This window comes from Thunnus albacares, chromosome 4 (assembly GCF_914725855.1).
Source record: "Thunnus albacares chromosome 4, fThuAlb1.1, whole genome shotgun sequence".
Taxonomy (NCBI): Eukaryota; Metazoa; Chordata; class Actinopteri; order Scombriformes; family Scombridae; genus Thunnus; species Thunnus albacares.
Window position 1 is genome coordinate 37,386,713 of NC_058109.1, and position 22,176 is coordinate 37,408,888.

The 22,176-nt window shown below is 43.6% G+C and overlaps 1 protein-coding gene and 1 pseudogene across 8 annotated transcripts in view; one reads left to right on the forward strand and one right to left on the reverse strand.

Moving 5' to 3' along the window:
- Positions 1–6,300, forward strand: part of plekha6 (pleckstrin homology domain containing, family A member 6) — a 143,177-nt gene extending 136,877 nt beyond the window's left edge. For 7 of the 8 annotated variants that reach the window (XM_044349402.1, XM_044349396.1, XM_044349399.1 and 4 more), the window contains 2 exons: positions 906–1,013; positions 2,121–6,300. In XM_044349402.1, coding sequence (XP_044205337.1) covers positions 906–1,003 — 98 coding nt within the window. In that variant the 3' untranslated portion in view covers positions 1,004–1,013; positions 2,121–6,300. The remainder of the gene's footprint in view (positions 1–905; positions 1,014–2,120) is intronic. The other variant, XM_044349400.1, reaches the window with a different exon arrangement.
- Positions 6,301–19,129: 12,829 nt separating this feature from the next.
- On the reverse strand, positions 19,130–20,672 carry LOC122981263 (annotated as a pseudogene).
- Between the last annotated feature and the right edge of the window lie 1,504 nt (positions 20,673–22,176).

Below are 22,176 nucleotides of genomic sequence, written 5' to 3' on the forward strand. Positions count from 1 at the left end.
CATCTTAGATTCATAATGTCATCAGACATCATGTTTTAATGCATGATCCCATGTTTATCTAAACAGGAGTATTTACATTAGGAGAAGCAGATTTTTTGTTTCTTTGTCTTTGTTTCGCTGTTGCATGCTTTTGTGTTTTTTCAAATTGTATTGCATATGTATATGATAAGCTATTTTACAGCAATCCTTTTACAGATATCATTCAATTAGTTGTATTTAGTAAAAATTATTAGACAGAACAAAAGCAAAAAATAAGTGCTTTTTAGCTTCACTGACTCATGATAGAGGTGTTCAATATTGACCTACTATTGTATCGCAAGTCCTATGTTTTCCCTTCAGCAAATCTTAGAAAGGAACAAAACTATCGAATCCAAATCCTCAGCACTGGTGAGACAGACAGCCAAACATCAGCAAGAAATTCTTCATTATGGTGCACTATCAATGTAAGTCAATATGACTTACAGCATCAAAGATTTATTTTGATTCTGGACCATACCCATATTCTTTCATGAGTCAGCAGGCGCAAGTGGATTTATGCTTCATAGCAAAAATGCAATAAAAGTATCTTTAAGTTCCTTTTACTTGACTCTTGTGATACTTCTGACACTGTCCCGAGTCACCTCATAGTTCAGTAGTGCTGAGGACTTCAGGGGAGTTACACATGTGTCGCTAAGCCACATCAGGACAAGGATACATGATGATCCAAAGAAACCAGATTTAACACTTTTCTTAACCCTGAAAGTCAGTAGATGTGTGTGTTTTCTAAGTCACATGTCTAGATGCTCAGGAGTCCCTCCTCTTCAGCTACTTACCTCACCATACTTCTCCCTTTGATTGACTCACTCCTTGTTTTGCTTGCATTTTCCCTCTGTTCACTCCTCCTGCCTCCTTTCATCTCACTCCAGCTCAGTGCGTCTCCAGTCCCCCCACCTCCCCGACCAGCCTGGCCCCTCCCCCTTCCTCTGCTGACTTCCCCAACTCTGCTCACATCATGAAGGTGTGAGACTGACCAGGTGAGTTAGCATTCACCACACCCTTCTTCTCCCATCCTGTTTAAACCCTCTGCTTGGTTCACTCTCTGGAACTGCTTTTGCCCACAATCCCATGAGTTTTATGATATGATACAATATGAATATGAAATGAATAGCATGTTTACGTGAGGACTGCTATTTAAAATCTAAATAACTTCATTCAATTCAATTCAATTCAATTCAATTCAATTTTATTTATACAGCACCAAATCACAACAAAAGTCATCTCAAGGCACTTTTCACATAGGGCAGGTCTAGACCATACTCTTTAATTTAAAGGGACCCAACAATTCCTCCATGAGCAAAAACTTGGCGACAGTGGTAAGGAAAAACTCCCCTTTAATGGGAAGAAACCTCGAGCAGAACCTGGCTCTAGATGGGCTGCCTTCTGCCTTGACCAGTTGGGTTGAGAGAGAAAGAAAGAGGGAAGGGAAGGGGTGGGGACAGAGAAGCAGAATAACAACAATAATAACAATAACAATAATAATAATAGAGATATGACTAGCAATAACAAGTAGCAGCAATAGCCGGAGATGTTGATGGACCATATTTGGTCCAAGCACTCCATATAGCCCTCAAACTTAATGTAATGTAATTAAATGAACACAGCAAAATTTTGGATGATCACTTTCCTCTTTGGTTTACAAGAAGTAGGAGAGACAAAAGTATTTAACTACCTGCTTGGATCTGTGCAATATATTGCACATAATTGAGCACTAGAACTTAAGGTGGAAAAACCTCCTTTTCACTGAGCTTGAAGGTCTGAAGGTCCATTTTTGACCAATTATCAACAAGATCCATCATGCTTTTTACATATTTTTTCCAAAAACTTTGGAATTCTTTCTCATTATGAGGTGCAGTAGCAGACAGTGTCTCCTTCTGTCGCCCAGAATATGTTGTACCATAGATGCTAAGGGAGCAGAAGTTAACAGGGAACTATAACAAGACTCTTACAAATCTGCCTTTCCTGTACAAAAACAACATGCCCTGCTGTATATAGTAGTAAACAGTACTGAGTGACACGCAGGTAATCTGAAATGATCTTTGCATCTCTCTCATTTTTTCTTCCTTTGCTCTGGTTGCCTGTAGTTCAAGCCCTGGCTGCTGTCAAGTTTGATGGAGCATCTTTCTGAGGATTCACTAGACAAGTTGAACAATGAAGATTGCCCCAAACAAATGACTTTGAATTTTTTTAGCACCTAAACTGAAACAACAAAAGCATGGATATCTGTCAAAGGAGGTTCCTTGGAGGCAAGAGCAAATTTACATCCCACATAGAAGCTACAAAGACTTAAAAGCTCATGTCCCCAAACTTCAGTTCATCCAACTCACAACTGTTGCCCAACATGTGTGCCCAGGCGCACAAAGGAAGACTCCAGTTCTCATACCTGATTCAAGAGGTATAATATTTCTATAAAATTTAGCTCAGGACATATTCTACAAAATAGAGATTACTGATGAACTATGATGAGGATGATGAAATGTTTTACACTCACTATGACAAAAAGTCATTGAACTTTGAGGTTTGATGTGTATCAGTTAACATGGGGAAACTACATATGAGAGGCCCACACTGGAGATAAACCAGCAGAGGAACTTCAGAGATAAATAAAGAGGGAGAGTTTGGGACATGGCCAGATGAATGTGACTGAGGTTGTGTATCTGGATACTAAAACCAGAGGAGGATGTTCATTATCAATTCATCTCCATACCAACCATGGAAATCCCCCAGTGGCCCCTGGCCCAGTAAGGATCAATGACTGAGGTTTGGTATTTTCCCACAGTGACACATATTCTTACACTTTGACAACCAACCATAACAAGAGTGAAGCCTCTTGCCCTTTGTGAAAAGCTGAGCACTCTCCTTCTGAACTCACTGTGATGCCGGTTTCACCTAGACCTCCATTCCCTACCCTACTCCTATCCTATCAGCCTGATCTCCTATCAGTTGCACTCATATGCAAACATTAGCATTACATACATTTTGGGGGGACAAGTAATTACACCTGGATTATGTTTAACTTTAATGTATCATCCATCTTTCACACCAAACACACCAGAGTGCAATAGTTTATGCAAGGCAGAGCTGAAGATGAGAGCATTTCATAAACCACGACTCATCCTACAAAGTTGCTAACTACAGCTACTTGTCCCATGGCAGAATCAGAATATGGTATATGTGAAACACAGTATTCATTTTCTAACCTGGTATCCCCACTCTCTCTCAAATTTGCTGTCATGCTCAAGATTTTTTATTCAACTACTGTAGAATCAGGCAGTAAAGCCCCTGACATCAGAGATGCACAAAATGAACTCCACCTTCATTCTTTCTTTCCCATCATTACTGTTATCATCATACCTTTCACCTGCTGTCAGTGATGGAATTCCATTGTTCAGTGAGGTCAGCTTATTTTGCCCTGTGCACTGGTGTGTTTGGTGTGCCCTGTCAGATTGTTCAAGCAGAAAATCTTTTGTTTTAGTTGAAATAAGATCATTTTGTGTTATCTGCATGATTAAGTGTTGTTAGACACTAGGACAGACACACTCACTGTGGTTGGACTCGCTGATATACTTTTGTTCAGTCTAAAGTCTGTTCAAACCTGAGCTGCCACAAAGGAAGTGACACCATCTTTCCCAATCTCTATCAATCCATCATTGAAATGAGCATAACGGCAGGAATGGAATGTGTACTTGATAGACCATGCGTATTTCAACTTTTGCAATAGCAGATTAAAAAAAATTGGAGGGGAGTGACACAATCCTCTCTTCTGATGTAAAGAAGCATCTGTATGAGGCAGCAACAAAGCCAAAAAGGAGAGACAGAAATTGCTTTAAGACAAAGGTAAGTTCAGAAGCTTTTTCTTGGTGGAATTAAGAGTTTTCACTTTAATTGTCTCACAGCATGTGCTCATGGAAACTACAGTATGGTAAGTGCAGTAAGGTTTCAGCAAAGGCAAAGATAAAGATGGTGGTCATCAGGTGGTTAGACAATGAAGATGTTAGCACAGACTGTAGGTAGGAAACATTAGAGTTCCTGGGACATTTAAACAGCCATCCACCAATCAGACCTGCACACTGTCACTGTACATTGCTGAATGGAAACCTCACATGTCTGAGCTGTTTTGGCACAGAACATTGGCACTAAGTATAATTCTCTAATCCAGTACCATTGCATATGACTGTAATTCATATGAGACTGAGTTGCATCCAGAAGCAACACTATCGCTTTGCAGCATTTGGTGATAGTGTCACATTTGGTTAAATCAGCATAGTGCTCAAGAAATTACCCCAGTGATTATCTACAGATATAGGTAAAGTATGTTGGATATATGTTTATAAACGGTAAGCTGTATGTGGAAAGTGAAAATAGAAGTGACCTTAGAAGTGTAACTCTGTCTGTGTAAAGAGAAACTAGCTAATGATGCAGTCATTTGAGAGGAAATATACTGGAAAATACTGTCATGTAGCATATCCCAACAAGATCTCATCCCATCATGCAGTGCCATAAGTCTGAAACATGTCTGTGTGTTTGTTGTGATGAATGGACATATTCATGTAATGACTTGCAAAGGAGTTTGAATCTGGAGGAAATGCAATGATTGATGCTACCACTGGAGGGCACCAAGGTTAGAAATGTTCAAAATCTGAACATCGTGGTTTAGTGGCAACTTAGTGGCACAGTGATGAAACTCCAAAAAGACCAATATTATAAAATTGAATAAAACATTTTGAAATTTTAAAAATATGGTTTGAATGAATACAAAAAAATATAAATTAACCACATTTTTTGAAATAACCATTTATATGAATTATTATTGAAATGTTAGCATTTTTATTTTCATAGTAACATAATGTCTTTTTTTTATTCCTCAATTGCATTTCCCAGTGATACTTTTATTTCATAATGTCATTTTTTTTTAAAGATTGAAGAAAGGGTTACTCAAACAAAATTCCAATAAAATTCTGTAAAAATGATGAAATCACATTCCACATTAGTCAGTATTGGCTTCTCTTTTTTGCTTTGATTTTAAGCTGCCAGTTTAACAGAACATGTATGTGGCTAGTGGGAAGTTGTTATTTCCATCTGCTGGTATTTTAGAGCAGCGTGACTGACTGGTAAAAGTGTCTGCCATATGTAAAGATAAAACACCCATCCTTAGAAACACATTGCAATTTGTATCATAAAAAAGTGTTTGAACTTTTTACAAAATAACATCTTGTTCTCACTGGACAGAAAGTATTTCGGATCTTTCTAGTTTTGGCCAAGTCTCTTCATTGCAACGTCCACCAAAGTTGAACTCTGTGACCACACACACACACACACACACACACACCTTCCCTTTGTCATGTGTATCACCATTCATTAAGCTTGTTTTGCTGTTACACACTTCAGTGTTAAAGTGAACTGTCTTTGTAGAAAGCTGTGTGTAATATGTTACAGAAAATGAAGAAATGGAATTTTATGTTGTAAGCAGTTAATGGCTCTCACTAAGCAAAAACAAACAAGGATCTAAGAGAATACTTCTATTTTTTCTTGTTTCAGTTTTTTAGAAAGGGAATACGTTCAAAAGAGGCAGTACATATTTTTTTAGGTGCATTGTTATTCAACGACAAGTTGACAGGTGCAATTTTTACACTCAATAACTCAACATTTTGCATTTTTCCACGAGACTATGTTTTTATTTTATTGCTGTTGAGGATTGTGCAGAACATAGATATTTTTGGATTAATTGGAATATGATGTGTTAAGAACTGACAGCCAAAAGGTGGTGTCCAATATTTGATACTAGATGTAGCATTTGTGGCTGATGAAAATAAAGAATATATACATTATATAAATTGGTCAATGTATATAATATTTTGGATTTCAGTTAGAGTATATCCTACTATCACATGTAACCATTGCTACTTTGGGGGGAAAATAGACAAAATGCCTGAACTATGCAAATGATAATAAAGAGACAAATATAGTAATACGCTTGCTTTCAGAAAACCTTGCAATAAAGTGAATGTATACAAATAATGTGTTTCTCTAGATGCTTCTGAATTCACCACAATATTTTGAATGATAAAAACATGTCTCACTGTCTGAAATGATGACATATTTACTGCTGTTTAAACCACTTGTTGATGAATTTCACTGCCAAAAATACTGAGACTACTGAGGTAAACTGTCCAGCCCACTTGTTACCAATAGACTCTCTGATGATATTCTACAGACTTTGCGATATCGAAATGTATGTCTGAATGAATAAAGTGCAAAAACAAAGACAGACTGGATTCTTTCATATCACAGCTTAGAAAAGTCAGGCAGTCAAAAATGCAAACATTTTTAACTTTTTTTGTGGATAGTAAAATGTGCGATCTCCATAATTAGTGTGAATTTTGTTGTCCAAATCTTTATTTATTATTATTATTATTATTATTATTATTATTATTATTATTATTATTATTATTATTATTATTATTATTATTATGTAAATTTTTTGCAAGCTTTCAACTCCTCTATACTTACTCTTTGAACATTTGCTATTACTTTTCAGCTTTCTAGCATATTTGAGTGATTTTTTAAATATCAAAATTTATAATGGAAGTCTATGGGAGGAATATTTGAGAGCTAATATCTCAAAAACTAAAAGTGCTAAACTGTTCATATTTGATGTACAGGTGTCACATGGGGAAATGCTTAACATATTAAAACATGGTACCAATATCACCACCATGTTGTCAGTTATTACATGTCTTACGTTTTGGCTAATAACTCACTATGTCCTATGAAAAAAACATTTGGGTAGGATGTTCCTTGAATGAAGCTGATTAGACAGATATAGGCCACACCCATTTGCACCTATAAAATTTTTCCGCCATTTTATTTTTTTTCATAAACTCATGTTTTGCTTCTTTTGGCACATATTTCATCCAATCTTCACCAAAAAAACACATCTCATATTTAGAGGACCCCAAACAAAACTTATTCATTTGTTTTTGAATATCACGGTTATTACGGTTTGTCTGTTATTGGTTAGCAAACTTTTGAAGGCGTGGCCTAATGCACTTAATGGTCAATAACTCCTCAATACTGAATTGGATTGCAACCAAATTTGGGAATGTTGTACAGAAGGTGACATTACAGTATAACATTTCATAAAATTCTGCCAAGAGGGGGTGCTAAAGTAATTTTATAACATGATATTTCAGTTTAGGAATTGCATCACCATTCAAATGCACTTCAACATGAGCAGTCAAACAGTAAACAGTCATTTAGCGTCATTTTGCATTTACAACACTGTGATTCTGACAGTCTTCAGTTCAGTAGTGCATTCAATCTGTCACGGGTTCAAACAGTTTAATTCAGTTCAGTATAAAACTAGGCCTGTGCAACTACTGTTTAGAGGGTTAGAAGCCCAGCAGCTGCCTACTTGTAACAGAGTTAACACATCATGATTGTTTCTCTTGTTTTTTAACCAGGAAATAACACATTTATATCATGGCTGAGCATTCAATAAACAGTGAGGTGCCTCATTGTTAAAAGCTACTGACTCAATCCCCCACAGTTCAGCATGCATGTGAACCACGAATTAACTGCAAAATTTAAGGTCTCATTTGAGACAAAGTGACCAAACTGCCGTTAGTATAAGTCATGGACAGACAGCGTGTCGCTAACAGGGATTTTAAAGAGAAACAACCAAACCTAACTCATCTAACGGGTCCGAAGTAACATCGGCAGGTATGTTAACACGCTGTTTAATGTGCTGCAGCTGAGCAGCCAATTAGCTATCTAGCTACTAACTGATGTTAGCGGTGCACTTTTCCCTGGTGAATGTTTGTTTGGTGGCTTGTTCAACAAGCTAAGCTGCAGGACAAGACTTGTGTTCATGTTTGTAAGTTATCAAGTTTTGATTATGTGGACACAGGCTATTGTTTCACTGACTACCATGTTTAAAGGAGGAAGGTACCATGCCTCATAATGCACTTTACATTTGAGTATTGAATATTTCATATATTTTAAGATTATATTTAAACATTGGACATCTTGAATGTTGTTTTCATTTAAGACCATGGGCAAAAGTTTCTTGCTTTAAGTGTTTTACAGAATAAATGGAAAACAAAGTTATATTTGTTTCCCTTTTCTTTTTTTTCTTTTTGCTGATACGAAAAATGATCCGATCCTTGACTCAAAACTGTGATATGATGTGAGTTCTGTGATCCGTTGCACCCCTAGCTTCAGCTTTGTTAGGCACTTGCTGTGTCCCCATATATTTCCTTTTATTAGCTGCAGGAGACACTGCAAACAAGCCATAACATAGGGAGAAGTCAATACAAAATTTATCACAAACACAAACAAGCTTATTTCAATTCCACAAACAGCTGTCCATTCTGTAGGTGTTTCTATGGGTTGTTCATGTTGTCCACTTGTATATTTGGGATTGGATTTTGGCTTAAACATGTATAGATGTATTTAAGAAGTTTCCATTTTGAGAAAAGATTTAATAAAAGAAGTGAAATGTCACTACTGTTGTTTGTTTACGTAGCCTCTAACTAAATAAGTTTAATGAACTGTAAATCATGCAAAGATATTCCAGTAGAGGCCCAGAATATAAATATAAACTTGGAAATGTGCATGATATGTCCCCTTTAAAGCTTTTGTAAGGTGCTATATGTGCATTGATGTCTGATTCTTGTCTTGCTTGTTTGTTAGAAGTTCCCAAATCAATGACCAAAGTAAAATCATCAATACTACAATAGACAAATGCTCACGATAATGAAGTCCTTTAGTTTCTTAGGGTTCTCTGGTTTTGTGGTTTTTCATATTCAGATCAATTGAGGAAGAGAATCTTAAATATGGAATGAAATAAAAACAGAGGGAAGGAAAGAAGCAAAGAAAAAAGGAAAACATAATAATAATACATTTAATAATTTGTACCACATATTTCATTCACTCAAAGTGCTACAGTAGTAATGATATAGAACACACAACATAAAGAAAATAGTAATAACAGTTAAGATGAAAAAGCCATCCTGAATAGAAAGGTTTTTAAGCCTGTTTTAAAAGAGTCTAGGATCTGTGCTGCCCTTAGATGGTTAGGAAGGTTGTTTCACAAGCGTGGCACAGCAGAGCATAGGGCTCCAATTAATTTCAACATGGAAATTCCATGTTGGAAAAAATGAGAACATTCTCATTTTTTCAACATGGAAAAAATGAGAACGGAAGAAAAGAAGGACTCTAGGAAGGAAAGGGCACAGGGAAAATAATGAAATTAAAGGTACCCAATGGAGTCTTCTAAACAAACAAATATATTTTTACATTCACTGTAGCTGCATTTCCTTCTTCATAAAACACTGACTGACAGTTGACTTTTTTAATAATAATGTTAGAGCCATTTGTATCCAACTGTGTTAAGGTTACTCCCTGGTTGCCACAGTAGGTGGCGTGTTGAGCAGCAGTCTACGGAAATGTATATGTAGAGGAAGAGGCAATTACTCCTCAGGTGTGCTGCTTACCGGGAGAAGCACACAGTTTTTTGACCGCCGTTTAGGGGCTAATCTTTATGCCTTTTGTTGTTTTCATGCCGCATGACGACGCGTCAATTACATGTCCCGGTAACAGCCCCTCACTGTGGCTTAGGTTTTGTTTTGGTCGAAATCAAGTCACTACAAATAATAAAGGTGATTTTCTTACACTGATGTTTGCTAGCTACCAGTCTTTTCCATCCTGCCTTTTGCAGGTGCATGCTACAGTACATTTCTTGGCGTGTTACAACCAACAATTGTTAACCACCACCCACCACCACCCGCACTCTAGCATTACCTGTACTACAGCACCTGCACCTCCTTATCCAACCGCCTCACACATGGCCAGCCTCGGCCTTTTCCTGGCTCCCGCACCTCCATCCAGCAGCTACACCATGGCTACCGCCCAGCCACCAGTGTGCCCCCTAGCATCCGCCCGGCCCTCCCCCATGTCTCCCACCCTCAGGCAGCAGATCCTAACCGGTAATTACATTGATCTCGCTCAACTCATTCACCCTACATCAATCAATCCTCACATCCCCAGGGAACTGCTCACCTCATTCGGCCCCTTGGAACTTAAACAGCCACTTCCTGCCCGCTCCAAGGACCTCACAGTCGCCGAGTTCGATTTTGCTTTCTCACTGTATAGGGACATAATTTGTTCAGCCTTCCCCGACCGCAGGTCCGAGCCCGACGACTACTTGTTATTAATTCTTGACCTGGCCTTGCGTTTCGGCGGCAATGGATTCTATTCCTATCATATCCTCTTCGCCTCCCAAGCCGCTGGTCGCCTCCAAAAATCTTCGACTCATTGTCCGAAGCCCTCTGCTGGATTCTTTCCAATAATTATAAACTTCCGTACGTCATCCACCTACTTGATGACTTCCTCACAGTCACGCCACCATCTTCGCCCCCGTCATACGGTCTCACCACAATGATTTCCGCATTCACCGATCTCGGCGTTCCCCTGTCTCCAGAGAAAACGGAAGGCCCAAGCACATCCTTGGAATTCCTCTGCATCACCCTCAACTCCATTACACTCCAAGCATCTCTGCCTACTGAGAAACTCCACCGCATTTCTCTACTCATTCAAAACTTTCTCATGGCCAACACATGCACTAAACGTCAATTACTCTCTCTGCTGGGCCATTTCACCTACGCCATCCCTCAGGGCCGATCTTTCTTGTCACACCTTCTCTCCATAGCCACCGCCGTCCCATCCATCCACGACCACGTCACGCTAGACAGCAAGATGGAACTAAAAATGTGGCACCAGTTCCTCTCTTCCTGGAACGGCATCTCCTTCTTTTACGACGACCATGTCACAGACACCAATGACATCCAGCTATACACCGACGCCACCCCTTCAGTCGGCTTTGGCGGTAACTACGGTGGGAGATGGTTCTCTGCCGAATGGCCACCTGACTTCTCTTCCCTGGCCCCTTCCTCCACCATTTCGGAAATGTACCCGATAATCATTGCTGCCATTCTTTGGGGGCACGAATGGTCCAAAAAGACCATCGCCATCCACTCTGACAACAGCGCCGTCATCGACATCCTCAACAAAGGCCAGTCACACAATCTGGACATCATGCAGTTCGTGCGCAAGCTCACATTGGTTTCAGCCCAGCACCAGTTCATCATCCGAGCACTCCACATCCCAGGTCACAAAAACGCTATCACTGATTCACTCTCTCGTTTCCTGTTTCAGAAATTTAGACAACTAGCTCCAGCCTCCAAACCTCTTCCGATTCCAGTCCCTCCGTTTTCAGCCACAATCTACAACTGAACCGGCAACTGGAACAACTGGTCACCATTTCACGGGACAACATCATCAACAGCGTCACCCCTCGAACACTATCTTCATACCTCACCGGCTGGAATTCCTTTAAAGCCTTTCACGTCTCCCACGGACTCCCATTCCCTTCACTGGACATTCTTACCCTCTCCTGCTTCATTACATTCGCCCACACTCAACTCAAGATCAAGTCTTCCACCATACAGACTTACCTCAGTGGAATCAATTTCGTCGTTAAATTGATTTCCGGAGCGCCATGCCCGGCCTTGTCCCACTCTCATGTCAACATATTAATTAAAGGTCTCCGCAAGGCAGAACCGCACCCCGCACCAAAACGTTCACCCCTCACGTCATACCTTCTGGCCCGATGCATTCACACACTCCGCACAGGCTACTTGTCTCCCCACATAGACAAAACCCTGGAGTCCATGTTTTTACTAGCCTTTTTTGGCCTCCTACGCGACTCAGAAATCACAGCTCCTTCCTACTCCTTTGATCCATCACTACACGCCACATTGTCCGACATCTCTTTCCACTCTTCAGACACACTCATCTACCACCTCAAATGCAGCAAGACCAACCAGTCGAGTCAACCTCAACCCATCTACCTTTTCCGCCTAGATTCATACATAAGTCCTTACAAACCCATCCACGAGTACATCAACACTAGACTGGCCAACCGAGCTTCCCCTCAAGACCCTCTGTTCATCACGGAAACGGGAAGGGTAGCAACACATTTTTGATTCCACCACCACATGCGCTCAGTACTTGCCAGATCCGGAATACCCCCAGACCAGTTCTCAGGACACTCATTCCGCATTGGAGCCGCTTCCACCGCCTCTAGACAAGGCATTCCCGACAACATCATCAAAATCCTCGGCCGTTGGTCATCCCCCGCCTATCATACCTATATCCATCATGACCTGGATAACATAAAGAAATCCCATTCTTGCCTCTCCGGTTGAAGTCTCTTTGGGGGCTTCGTACAGATGCCGGATCATCGAGACAGCACCCCCACCCTGAGTCTCAACCCCCTGTTCCCACTTACCTCCCCGATGTCGACGCCTCTCCTCCTTTCATCTATCACTCTCCTATCCACACCCTCCTTCCCCTCTTTCCCGCCTGCTCTTCTTTCTCCCCATCCCTCAACCCCCATCACCTCTCGACCCTCACCCCCGCATCCTCACACCCCCGACCCTCTCCCTATATATATATATATATATATATATATATACATACACATGTGTGTATATATATATATATATACACACACACACACACACACACACACACACACACATATATATATGTATATATGTATATATATATATATATATATGTGTGTGTGTGTGTGTGTGTGTGTGTGTGTGTATGTATATGTATATATATGTATATATGTATATATATGTATATATATAGTACAGACCAAAAGTTTGGACACACCTTCTCATTCAATGAGTTTCCTTTCTTTTCATGACTATTGACATTGTAGATTCACACTGAAGGCATCAAAACTATGAATTAACACATGTGAAAATATGTACTTAACAAAAAAGTGTAAAACAACTGAAAATACGCCTTATATTCTAGTTTCTTCAAAGTAGCCACCTTTTGCTCTGATTACTGCTTTGCACACACTCTGCATTCTCTTGATGAGCTTCAAGAGGTAGTCACCTGAAATGGTTTTCACTTCACAGGTGTGCCCTGTCAGTTTTAATAAGTGAGATTTCTTGCCTTATAAATGGGGTTGGGACCATCAGTTGTGTTGTGCAGAAGTCAGGTGGATACACAGCTGATAGTCCTACTGAATAGACTGTTAGAATTTGTATTATGGCAAGAAAAAAGCAGCTAAGTAAAGAAAAACGAGTGGCCATCATTACTTTAAGAACTGAAGGTCAGTCAGTCCGAAAAATTGGGAAAACTTTGAAAGTGTCCCCAAGTGCAGTCGCAAAAACCATCAAGCGCTACAAAGAAACTGGCTCACATGAGGACCGCCCCAGGAAAGGAAGACCAAGAGTCACCTCTGCTGCGGAGGATAAGTTCATCCGAGTCACCAGCCTCAGACATCGCAGGTTAACAGCAGCTCAGATTAGAGACCAGGTCAATGCCACACAGAGTTCTAGCAGCAGACACATCTCTAGAACAACTGTTAAGAGGAGACTGTGTGAATCAGGCCTTCATGGTAGAATAGCTGCTAGGAAACCACTGCTAAGGACAGGCAACAAGCAGAAGAGACTTGTTTGGGCTAAAGAACACAAGGAATGGACATTAAACCAGTGGAAATCTGTGCTTTGGTCTGATGAGTCCAAATTTGAGATCTTTGGTTCCAACCACCGTGTCTTTGTGCAACGCAGAAAAGGTAAACGGATGGACTCTACATGCCTGGTTCCCACCGTGAAGCATGGAGGAGGAGGTGTGATGGTGTGGGGGTGCTTTGCTGGTGACACTGTTGGGGATTTATTCCAAATTGAAGGCATACTGAACCAGCATGGCTACCACAGCATCTTGCAGCGGCATGCTATTCCATCCAGTTTGCATTTAGTTCAACCATCATTTATTTTTCAACAGGACAATGACCCCAAACACACCTCCAGGCTGTGTAAGGGCTATTTGACCAAGAAGGAGAGTGATGGGGTGCTGCGCCAGATGACCTGGCCTCCACAGTCACCGTACCTAAACCCAATCGAGATGGTTTGGGGTGAGCTGGACCGCAGAGTGAAGGCAAAAGGGCCAACAAGTGCTAAGCATCTCTGGGAACTCCTTCAAGACTGTTGGAAGACCATTTCAGGTGACTACCTCTTGAAGCTCATCAAGAGAATGCCAAGAGTGTGCGAAGCAGTAATCAAAGCAAAAGGTGGCTACTTTGAAGAAACTAGAATATAAGACATATTTTCAGTTGTTTCACACTTTTTTGTTAAGTATATAATTCCACATGTGTTAATTCATAGTTTTGATGCCTTCAGTGTGAATCTACAATTTTCATAGTCATGAAAATAAAGAAAACTCTTTGAATGAGAAGGTGTGTCCAAACTTTTGGTCTATACTGTGTATGTATATGTATGTATGTATATGTATGTGTATATATATATATATATATATATATATATATCCCACCCCCCCTCCCATGGGGGGTGGTGGTGTGTCTTCCTCAAGCTCGGGTCCTCTACCAGAGGCCTGGGAGTTTGAGGGTTCTGCACAGTATCTTAGTTGTTCCTCGGACTGCGCTCTTCTGGACAGAGACCTCAGATGTTGGACCCGGAATCTGCTGGAGCCACTCTCCCAGTTTGTGGGTCACAGCCCCCAGTGCTCCAATTACCACTGGCACCACTGTTGCCTTCACTCCCCACATCCTTTCTGGCTCCTCTTTTAGCCCTTGGTATTTGTCGATCTTCTCGTGTTCTTTCTTCTTGATGTTGCTGTCGCTTGGGATTGCTACATCTATTACCACTGTCTTCTTCTGTTGTTTGTCTATCAACACGATGTCCAGTTGGTTAGCCATCACCAGCTTGTCAGTATGGATCTGGAAGTCCCACAGGATCTAGGCTTGGTCATTCTCAACCACCTTAGGAGGTGTCTTCCATTGTGACCTCCAACCCATACTCAGTGCAGATGTTCCTGTACACTATGCCAGCCACTTGGTTATGGAGTTCCATGTACGCTGTTCCTGCCTGCATCTTACACCCTGCTATTATGTGCTGAACTGTCTCAGGAGCATCACCTTGTGCTGCCATGATTAGTGCTTCTGTGCTGTCCTTCAGTCCAGCCTTTTCCAGCCACTGGTAGGATTTCTTGATATCAGCCACTTCTTTTATCTGTTGGTGGTACATGCCGTGTAGGGGCTTGTCCCTCCATGATGGTTCTTCCTCCTCCTCTGCATCATCGGGTTTCTGCTGCCTGAGGTATTCACTTAGCAGTTCATCTTTGGGGGCCAGCTTCCTGATGTATTCTTGGATGTTGGTTGTTTCGTCCTGGACAGTGGCCACTGTCCACTAGCCACTGAGCATTGATGTTATGTGATGCCTCCTTCTCCCATATGCTCTTCCAGTATTGTTCAGTCTCAGCCCTGGGAGGATCTGTTCTTGTGTTATTACCTTGCCACTGAGAGTACACTTTGGATGGTTCAGTGGAGAACATACTATTTATTCTCCTGGCTTCTGCTTCTCCTGTGTATCTCTTCAGGCGTGTAGCCAGAGCTGTGAGCCTTTGCTTGGCAGTCTCCAGTGCCTCAGGTATAGACAGCTTGTTGTACTTCCTGGGTATCCCTTTCGTCCCCACACCTTTCTGTAGCTCTGAGAGTTGACTAACTTCTCTCTGCGTTGCCTCCAGCCTCCTTCTCCATGGAGGGTAATGTTCTTTGTGGCTCATGGTGTTCATCTTGTAGCCAAGCATCTCTAGGATCACTGTTGCTATGGTGTATATCAGCTGATTGGTCTCAGTTATGGTCCTGGTAGGGATAGTACATAGTGCTGCATTCACATCCTCTAGCAGACTTTCAGAGGGTACTTTGTCACTTAGCCTTGGTAATCGGCTACGGGGGTGCTGGGTGTCCAGCTTAGTTATAATAGTCATTCTTAGGTCAGTTGCCCTTGTGTTAAGGTCGTAAGGGCTTGTTGGGGCTTGGTACCCAATCTCGGAGTGTGGGGAGGATGATGATATCTCCCCTCTGACCTGTCATCCTGGCTCCCCCTTGCCGTAGCATGTTCGTTGTACCTCATCAATCTCTAGTTGTGATAACAGCTGCCATTTGCGGATGTTGGAACACTGAGCTAGTAGTTGTTTCTTTGTAAGCTTAGATGTTGGGTTTCGAAGCATCCATATATCCCACAACCTCTGCATGTAGCCCCTCTCATTGGGGTTACTTGTATAGTAGCATTCCAACAGATCCCTATTCTCTGCTCCATCTATGTCTTGTTCCAGTAGCCCATTTCTCATCAGGGTGTCCTGGTTCCCTGACACCTGATGCGGACCTTGTTGACCCGGGCGACGTCCGAGCCAGTTTGACTCTCGAATTTGTGGTTATTTATATATTTATGTATATATATATATATATATATATATTTAGTATTTTTGTATCTTTTCTTTCATATATTTCATACAGTTAGTGCCAATGTTTGACTGAACTTGTGGAGGATGTTCAGACCCTCTCTGGAGGGAGACAGGAGAACCAGGTCATCAGAAATTTAACCTTTTTGTCCTGCAGAGTCATACCAGGAGCTGTGGATTTTTGTAGTTGTTCTGCCAATATATATATATATATATATATATAATGTGTGTGTGTGTGTATATATATATATATATATATATATAATGTATGTGTGTGTGTGTGTGTGTGTATATATATATGTTGAAAAGGGCTTGGTTCCTCAGCTCGGATGCTGACAGGGCCACCTCGTGCTCTTTCACGGCAAGCTGTGGTGGAGATAACAGCAGAGTCGACTCAGTTGAAGAAGAGTGGGGCAGAGAAGTTATCCGGGTGTACGTGAAGAAATCCTTTTCTTCCTTCTGCAGACAGTGAGAATGCTGGGTCACAGCAGCAGTGGTCTGCTCTCGGATCCAGTGATTGTGTTTGGTTGAACACGGGGAGAAGTCTCAGCTTGTCCAGTGAGAGGAGAAACTTCCAGTCGGTGGGGAAAAAGACACGTGTCGTGGAAAATCCTCAGATGGGCCAGTAACTCTTCAGATTACTCACGACTCAACACAAATCTCAAAAATTCATAAGAAAGAGAGAGACTCAAAAATACACTGGAAGCTGGTAGAGTTCAATGTAAATAGGTTTACTGTGCATATAAAAAGATACAGAGCAAACCAAGGCCTTTTGTCCTGGGACAAAGAAAAAATCTGATGCAAAATCATAAAACCTCATATTATATACTTTTCATAAAGTATATTCACTAACCAAGACCACTCCTTCTAGAATATGGATTTAATGGTTTATTGGAAGGGTGATGGAAGAGCAGGGTGAAAAGGAGGAAGGATAGTTAGAGGGATGATTGGAGAGGGAAGGATGGATGGGGGAAGGGAGAAGGTCAGGGGTGTGAGGATGCGGGGGGTGAGGGTCGAGGTCGTGGGATGCGGGATGAGGGGGTAAGGGTCAAGGGGATGAGGGTCGAGGGATGGAGAGAAAGAAGAGCAGGCAGGAAAGAGAGGAAGGAGGGAGTGGATATGAGAGTGATAGATGTAAGGAGGAGAGGCGTCAACGTCAGGGAGGTAAGTGGGAACAAGGGGGTTGAGACTCAGGGTGGGGGTGCTGTCTCAATGATCTGGCATCTGTATGAAGCCCCCTGTTCCTGTGTTCAAGCAGAGAAGAGAGGAAAGTTAGCGGAGGGGTCGGGTGGGAGGGACTTGCAAGCTGAGACAAAGAGGAGAGGAGCGGATGTGGTGTGTCTAAATACCCTGTGGTGCGGAAATGGGATGTGTACAAGGCGTGGTCTTTGGTTCCCGAACTTTGATTATAAGTCTATAAACTTCATTTCACTAACCAAGACCACTCCTTCTAGAATATGGATTTAATGGTTTATTGGAAGGGTGATGGAAGAGCAGGGTGAAAAGGAGGAAGGATAGTTAGAGGGATGATTGGAGAGGGAAGGATGGATGGGGGAAGGGAGAGTGTCAGGGGTGTGAGGATGCGGGGGTGAGTGTTGAGGTCGTGGGATGCGGGATGAGGGGGTAAGGGTCGAGGGGATGAGGGTCGAGGGATGGGGAGAAAGAAGAGCAGGCGGGAAAGAGGGGAAGGAGGGAATGGATAGGAGAGTGATAGATGTAAAGAGGAGAGGCGTCGACGTCTGGGAGATAAGTGGGAACAAGGGGGTTGAGACTCAGGGTGGGGGTGCTGTCTCGATGATCTGGCATCTGTACGAAGCCCCCAAAGAGACTTCAACCAGAGAGGCGAGAATAAGATTTCTTTATGTTATCCAGGTCATGATGGATGTAAGTATGATAGGCGGGAGACGACCAACGGCCGAGGATTTTGATGATGTTGTCGGGAATATCTTGTCTAGAGGCGGTGGAAGCGGCTTCAATACGGAATGAGTGTCCTGAGAACTGGTCAGGGGATATGCTGGATCTGGCAAGTACTGAACGCAAGTAGTGATGGAACCAAAAACGTGTTGCTACCCTTCCCGTTTGCATGATGAACAGAGGGTCTTGAGGGGAAGCTCGGTTGTATTGATGTACTCGTGGATGGGTTTGTAAGGACTTATGTATGAATCTAGGTGGAAAGGTAGATGGGTTGAGGTTGACCCGACTGGTTGGTCTTGCTGCGTTTGAAGTGGCAGATGAGTGTGTCTGAAGAGTGGAAAGAGATGTCGGACAATGTGGCGTGTAGTGAAGCCAAAAAAGGCTAGTAAAAACATGGACTCCAGGGCTCTGTCTATGTGGGGAGACAAGTAGCCTGTGCGGAGTGTGTGAATGCATCGGGCCAGAAGGTCTGACGTAAGGGGTGAACGTTTTGGTGTGGGGTGCGGCTCCGCCTTGCGGAAACCTTTAATTATTATATATATATGAGAGTGGGACAAGGCTGGGCATGGCACTCCGGAAATCAATTTAACGACGAAATTGATTCCACTGAGGGAAGTCTGTATGGTGGAAGACTTGATCTTGAGTTGAGTGTGGGAGAATGTAATGAAGCAGGAGAGGGTAAGAATGTCCAGTGAAGGGAATGGGAGTCCGTGGGAGACGTGAAAGGCTTTAAAGGAATTCCAGCCGGTGAGGTATGAAGATAGTGTTCGAGGGGTGACGCGGTTGATGATGTTGTCCCGTGAAATGGTGACCAGTTGTTCCAGTTGCCGGTTCAGTTGTAGATTGTGGCTGAAAACGGAGGGACTGGAGTCGGAAGAGGGTTGGAGGCTGGAGCTAGTTGTCTGAATTTCTGAAACAGGAAATGAGAGAGTGAATCAGTGATAGCGTTTTTGTGACCTGGGATGTGGAGTGCTCGGATGATGAACTGGATGTGCTCGAATGTGAGCTTGCGCATGAACTGCATGATGTCTAGATTGTGTGACTGGCCTTTGTTGAGGATGTCGACGACGGCGCTGTTGTCAGAGTGGATGGCGATGGTCTTTTTGGACCATTCGTGCCCCCAAAGAATGGCAGCGATGATTATTGGGTACATTTCCGAAATGGTGGAGGAAGGGGCCAGGGAAGAGAAGTCAGGTGGCCATTTGGCTGAGAACCAACTCCTGCCGTAGTAATCGCCAAAGCCGACTGAGGGGGCGGCGTCGGTGTATAGCTGGATGTCATTAGCGTCTGTGACGTGGTTGTCGTAAAAGAAGGAGATGCCGTTCCAGGAAGAGAGGAACTGGTGCCGCATTTTTAGTTCCATCCTGCATGCGCGGTCTAGCGTGACGTGGTCGTGGATGGATTGGACGGCGGTGGCTATGGAGAGAAGGTGTGACAAGAAAGATTGGCCCTGAGGGATGATGCGGGTGGCGTAGTTGAAATGGCCCAGCAGTGAGAGTAATTGACGTTTGGTGCATGTGTTGGCCATGAGAAAGTTTTGAATGAGTAGAGAAATGCGGTGGAGTTTCTCAGTAGGCAGAGATGCTTGGAGTGCAATGGAGTTGAGGGTGATGCTGAGGAATTCCAGGGATGTGCTTGGGCCTTCTGTTTTCTCTGGAGACAGGGGAACACCAAGATCGGTGAATGCGGAAGTCATTGTTGTGAGACCGTGTGACGGAGGCGAAGACGGTGGCGTGACTGTGAGGAAGTCATCAAGTAGATGGATGACGTATGGGAGTTTATAATTGTTGGAAAGAATCCAGCAGAGGGCTTTGGACAATGAGTCGAAGATTTTTGGGCTGCTCTTGCAGCCGAAGGTTAGACGCACGGCAAAACGGTACGTGCCCTTCCAGGAGACTCCGAAGAGGTGCCAGTAGTTGGGGTGGATGGGGAGGACTTTGAAAGCACTTGTGACGTCCGCCTTGAACAACCATGCTCCTTGGCCAGCGAGGTGGATGAGGGAAATGGTGTGGTCTATGGTGGCATACTGCATGGAAATGTCCAGGCTGGGAATCAGGCTGTTAATGCTTGGAACAGTGGAAAGTTGGGGGACGAGAGGTCGATGATGAGCCTCTTTTTCCCGGAGTACTTCCTGGTTGCCACTCCGATTGGGCTGACTACAGCTGTTGCTTTGTTGGGTTGTGTGGGCATGTGGCTCTGGCGTGGGTTCCTCCGCAGAATTAACAAGTGTGGAGGAATTTGCAGCTGGAGGAGCTGCAACCGAGGTCGTTGAAGTTATTGCAGATCATCCGTCCTCCCTGGTAGAGGACAGGTCTCCCTCTCCTGTCCGTGCCTTTGGGGAGGGGGCCAAGGATGGACGGCTGATCTATGGCAGGTTTGGGGGTGATGGATGGTGGGGGAGCCACCAGTGGCAAGCTGTATGGCATGGCTGGCCTTCGCTTGTCTGTTACCGAGGCGCAGGGCAGGGGGGCGGAGAGGGTGCATGCTGCAGTGGGATGGGAAGGGGCGCCACACATTTCGCAGTGCAGAGAAGCGCGAGCTGCGAAAACTCAGCAGTAGAGAAAGGGAGGGTGAAAAGAAGAAAGAGGGGGAAAAGGTCAGGTATAACTTGTGGAGCTGCTGGGGCCCGCTGTTGTTGGTGCTGTCTGAGCGGCTGCTGTGGTGTGTGCTGTGCAGGTGGGAGAGCAGCTGAGGTGGCCGGGAGGGAAGGGGCAGCAGAGATAGGAGCCAGAGAGGAGGAGGGGATGCTGGGGTGGTGGGATGTATATGCATGGGATGTAAGTGCTGCTGAAGAGAAAGTAGGAGGAAGAAATGGCTGTGGAGCACAGAGAGCCTGCATAGGATTAGAAGCAGCCTGTACTGGAGAGGCTGAGGTGGCTGAGGATGAAGGTATGCGTCTGGCGGAGTGACGTGCCGTGACTTCATGGAGGTCGTTGCGCGTGCGACGCTGGGAACCCAGAGAATCGTGGGGAGATAAACAGGAGAGAGTGCTGTCCTGCAGGGAGTTTGTGTATAATTGAAACAGTCTTGCCTTGTTGTCGGTGCGGTGGAAGGGGATGTTATTTTGGCTGAGGAAATGCTTTAAGCGAGCGACGGTCCACTCGGACATGTTTGGGGCTGAGGAGTGGTCAGTACGCTGGTGGCGAGGAGAGCGCTGCGCGCGGTGGCTGCTCCTCTTGGGCGGGCTCCGAGATCTCGAGCGAGGCTGGAGTGAGCGTCGGGAATGAGTGACTCCCTCCGGACGCCGAGTACGGGACCTTCCCTTGGAGCCGCTGGGGAGCGAGGGGCTCGATGATCGACGGAGGATGGGGGCCGAGGGGCCGGGATGAGGGTAACTGAGGAGCGCAGGCAAGGCTGCCGGAAAGATCGGACGCCAGGGGATGTCTCCGAGACATCGAACAAGTCCTCGTCCGAAGCATTGAGGAGCAGTTCGAGGTCCATGATGTAAGTAAGAAAAGTTTAAGTTTAGATGCTGGTGTGTCACAGGGTGCTTGCAAGCTGAGACAAAGAGGAGAGGAGCGGATGTGGTGTGTCTAAATACCCTGTGGTACGGAAATGGGATGTATACAAGGCGTGGTCTTTGGTTCCCAAACTTTGTTTATAAGTCTATAAACTTCATTTGTGGAGCTTAGTTTCTAGTCTACGCCTCATTTTTAATTAAATTCAACCATCTGGTCATTATTTCTGGGGTTCATAAGTGAGCTTAACACTGGTGATAATACAAGTGTGACTTATCTTAAAAATGACTGCCTCAGCATCTTCCACCTTTTTCTCACACTAAAAATGGACCTGGCGGCCTTTAATCATTCACACAGAAAACCAAATTGCTATATCACAGATTAGACTTCTTGCTAACTCCCTGGGAACTGTCTCTTATTG